We start from the raw sequence: 3241 nt of genomic DNA on the forward strand, positions 1-3241 counted from the left end.
CTCTCTCTCTCTCTCTCTCTCTCTCTCTCTCTCTCTCTCTCTCTCTCTCTCTCTCTCTCTGCTTACTCGCTTTCTGTCTCTCTCTCTCTCATCAATCCATCGATCTATATATCTCTCCCTTGCACACACGCACTATCTACCTCTCTATACATGAAAGCCCAACATGCTCCATCCTCGGCACTTATATTGAATGAGTCAGCCGTATAGCAGCAGCCTAACAGCAAACTTTCCCGTCGAATTGTCAGCGCCGTAACTTAACTCGCGACCTCTCTCTTTCTCCTTCAGTTACGATGCCAGTGATCGCCCATCAGGCAGCAGCCGCGTCCCACGACGATCCACATCACGCTGCCTCCACGCCGCCGCCACCGCAGCAGCAGCAACAGCAACAGCAGCAGCAGCAGCAGCAGCAACAGCAGCAACAGCAACAGCAGCAGCAGCAGCAGCAGCAACATCAGCAGCAGCAGCAGCAGCAGCATTTCCCCGCAGTCACCCACGTCGAGGCGCCGCCAGCAAGAATCTCTCCGGTAAGCCCGTCGCCGCGGCGACCGCCTCCGGAAGAAAGCCCCCAAGATCGACATCCCGCTGACATCATGTCGCCCGCTCGGGGTGAGAAGAGCCACCAGGTGGCGCCGCTGCAGACGGTTGGCGGGAAGGTCTACCCGGTGCTAGAGGAGGCGGCCGCGTCGCGTTGCCGTGACGACCGCGAGCGAGCGCAGCTGCTCATGCCAGTGCGACCGGCGCCGCAACCGCCCGTTCCCACGCCGCGCCGCCGCCGCACGCAGGCGCACCCTGGCGGCGAGAATGAGGACGAGGGGCGGCGGGCGAGGGAGGCCGCACGCGCGGACGCGGCGCGGTCACGCGAGCACGCGAGCCGCCAGCGCGACCTGGTGGTCGACGAACTCCTGCAGACGGAGCGCGCCTACGTGCGTGACCTCCAGACGACCTGCGAGGTAGCGCTGCTGGGCTCGCCGCACGCGGCGCACGACCTCGGCATCGACCTCCCCGGTCTCTTCGGCAACCTTGAAGACGTCACCAAGGTCGCCGCGCGCCTGCTCTCGCTGCTAGAGGGCGCCGCCGCAAAACCCGCGGACGCGCAGCCGATCGGGAAATGCTTCCTCGACGTGGCCGACGACATGAAGGCCGCGTACGGCGAGTACTGCACTAACTACGAGGGCGCCACCGCGCTACTCGAGCGTTACTACGACGACGAGGACTCGGCGGCGGCGCGGCACCTAGACGGGGTCGTCGCGGCGGTCCGCGCGCGCGACTGCGTCTGCTTCGATCTCGGCTCGATCCTCATCAAGCCCGTGCAGCGCGTGCTCAAATACCCGCTGCTGCTCAACGCTCTGCTGCGCGCCACGGACGACGCGCACGCGGACCACGCCCGCCTCGCAGCCTCCGTCACCACGGCAACCGACGTCGCCGCGGCGATCAACGAGAGCAAGCGGCGGTACGAGCTCGTGCATAAATATCGGAAGGAGGGCGGTGGAGAGCGTGGCGGCGCCGGGCTGATGGCGCGCATCAGTGTTCACACGCTGCGCAAGAAGTCGGCGCGGCTCACGACGCGTCTCTCGGCCGCGTTCGGACGCACCCCGCTCGCAGACGACGCAGCCGCCGCCGACGCGGAGGCGCGCTAGTGCGGGTGCGTGTGCGTGTGCGTGTGCGTGTGCGTGTGCGTGGGCGTGTGTGGAAAGGTGAGGGGAGTTCATAATAGAAAAAGTAGAATTACATGGGTTCAATGTCGCGTTAAGTTTGGATAGTGTATCGGTAATCGTTGAGTAAATGTGTACCTTGAAATCTGCCCTGTCGTAAAATGTAAAATATTATTTGATACCTCTCTTCGCGCCTGAGTATATGCGGTTTGTTAACGTGTGTGCGTGCGTGCGTGCGTGCGTGCGTGCGTGCGTGCGTACGCGTGTACTCGTTTGTGCGTCGACTGTTTGTGTTGCGGGGGTGGTTGTTTGAGTGTAGGTGTAGCTATTCGCGCGGCTGTGTGTGTGTGCGTGCCTGCGTGCGTGCGTGCGTGTGTGTGCGTGCATGTGTGTGTGCGTGCGTGCGTGCGTGCGTGCGTGCGTGCGTGCGTGTGTGTATGTGTGCGTGCGTGCGTGTGTGTGTTTCACACTCGCCCCACACGTGTGTGTTGTTGAGAGTGAGGGAGGGCACTCGCGAACACAGATGCTAGCCTGCGAGCATTGTGCGACAGCAGCTTTAGTGATCATGAGCCATCGTTAATCATGTGGCTGTGATATATAGCTGTACAGCGATTGTACGTCAGTTCGTCGGGTTGCCGATAGTCGTGTGTCACTCACTGTATGTCAACTAAAACCTCACTAACCGTCCGCCACCCTGCAGTTGGCTACGTAGTACCAGGTTGCGTGCGAACGAGGGCGTACGTACGTGTGCGCACCCCCGCGGCCGTTCGCTGCTGGCGCCATCTATCGGCTGGAAACCGTATTTATTCGGGGGCGAAATCTGGGACAGTGTGAGACTGAGGTCTGGCTTGTCAGGCTGGATTAGCAGAACTAATTACTGCTGACTACTTTCATGTGTAGCGTGTCACCCAATTATTTGTCAGTACAAATATAGTCTATATAACGTATAGACTATAGACGTCTATAAGCTTATGCGCTCGAGTTTGTTCATTGAAAACATAGAGCTCCACTAATATTATCAGAAGTAATTCATATCCGTCGTTATCCTTTGTGCAAATAGCTATAAGCAATGATTGTTGCTTCAATAATGGGGCGTACGTTACACAGTCTAGTTGTACCGTAATACCTGGTAATTAAATGGTTGCAAAAATCTAAACGCTACGGAACGAGTAGCTTTGCAACTATAGACTATTCACATTCAATGACTGATAATATATATACACTTCTGTAATTATGCACACGCACTATAACTATTCACATTCTGCCACCATGATGGTATCTAGCTTGTGGTGGGAATTGCCCGAGCTGCATTTTAATGACCAAGATGCTACCCTCTCTCCCACATATGTCTAGATTTTGGTGTGTGGGTAAATATGCACAAGGTAGTGGGGCTTCTCCTGACCGACGCTAAGGACGCAGCCTCGCTTCACCTTATCGTCGTATGCCTCTCTTGGCAAGCTACGGTAGACGTCACAGCGCCCCCTTCCTCTCTGTATCTTTCTTTCTCTCTCTCTCTCACCCTCTTCCTCTCTCTCTCTTTCTCTCTCTCTCTCGCTCTCTCTCTCTCTCTCCCCATCTCTCTCTCACGC

General features: G+C 57.6%; 1 protein-coding gene across 1 annotated transcript in view; it reads left to right on the forward strand.

The window, feature by feature from the left end:
• The first annotated feature begins 590 nt into the window (after positions 1-590).
• The window catches only part of LOC106815245 (dynamin-binding protein-like), an 11750-nt gene continuing 9099 nt past the window's right edge, over positions 591-3241 (forward strand). Inside the window, exon 1 of the mRNA XM_014819679.1 lies at positions 591-1628. Within this exon, the coding sequence (XP_014675165.1) occupies positions 591-1628 (1038 nt within the window). The remainder of the gene's footprint in view (positions 1629-3241) is intronic.

This window comes from Priapulus caudatus, unplaced genomic scaffold (genome assembly GCF_000485595.1).
Source record: "Priapulus caudatus unplaced genomic scaffold, Priapulus_caudatus-5.0.1 Scaffold1073, whole genome shotgun sequence".
NCBI classification, from domain to species: Eukaryota; Metazoa; Priapulida; class Priapulimorpha; order Priapulimorphida; family Priapulidae; genus Priapulus; species Priapulus caudatus.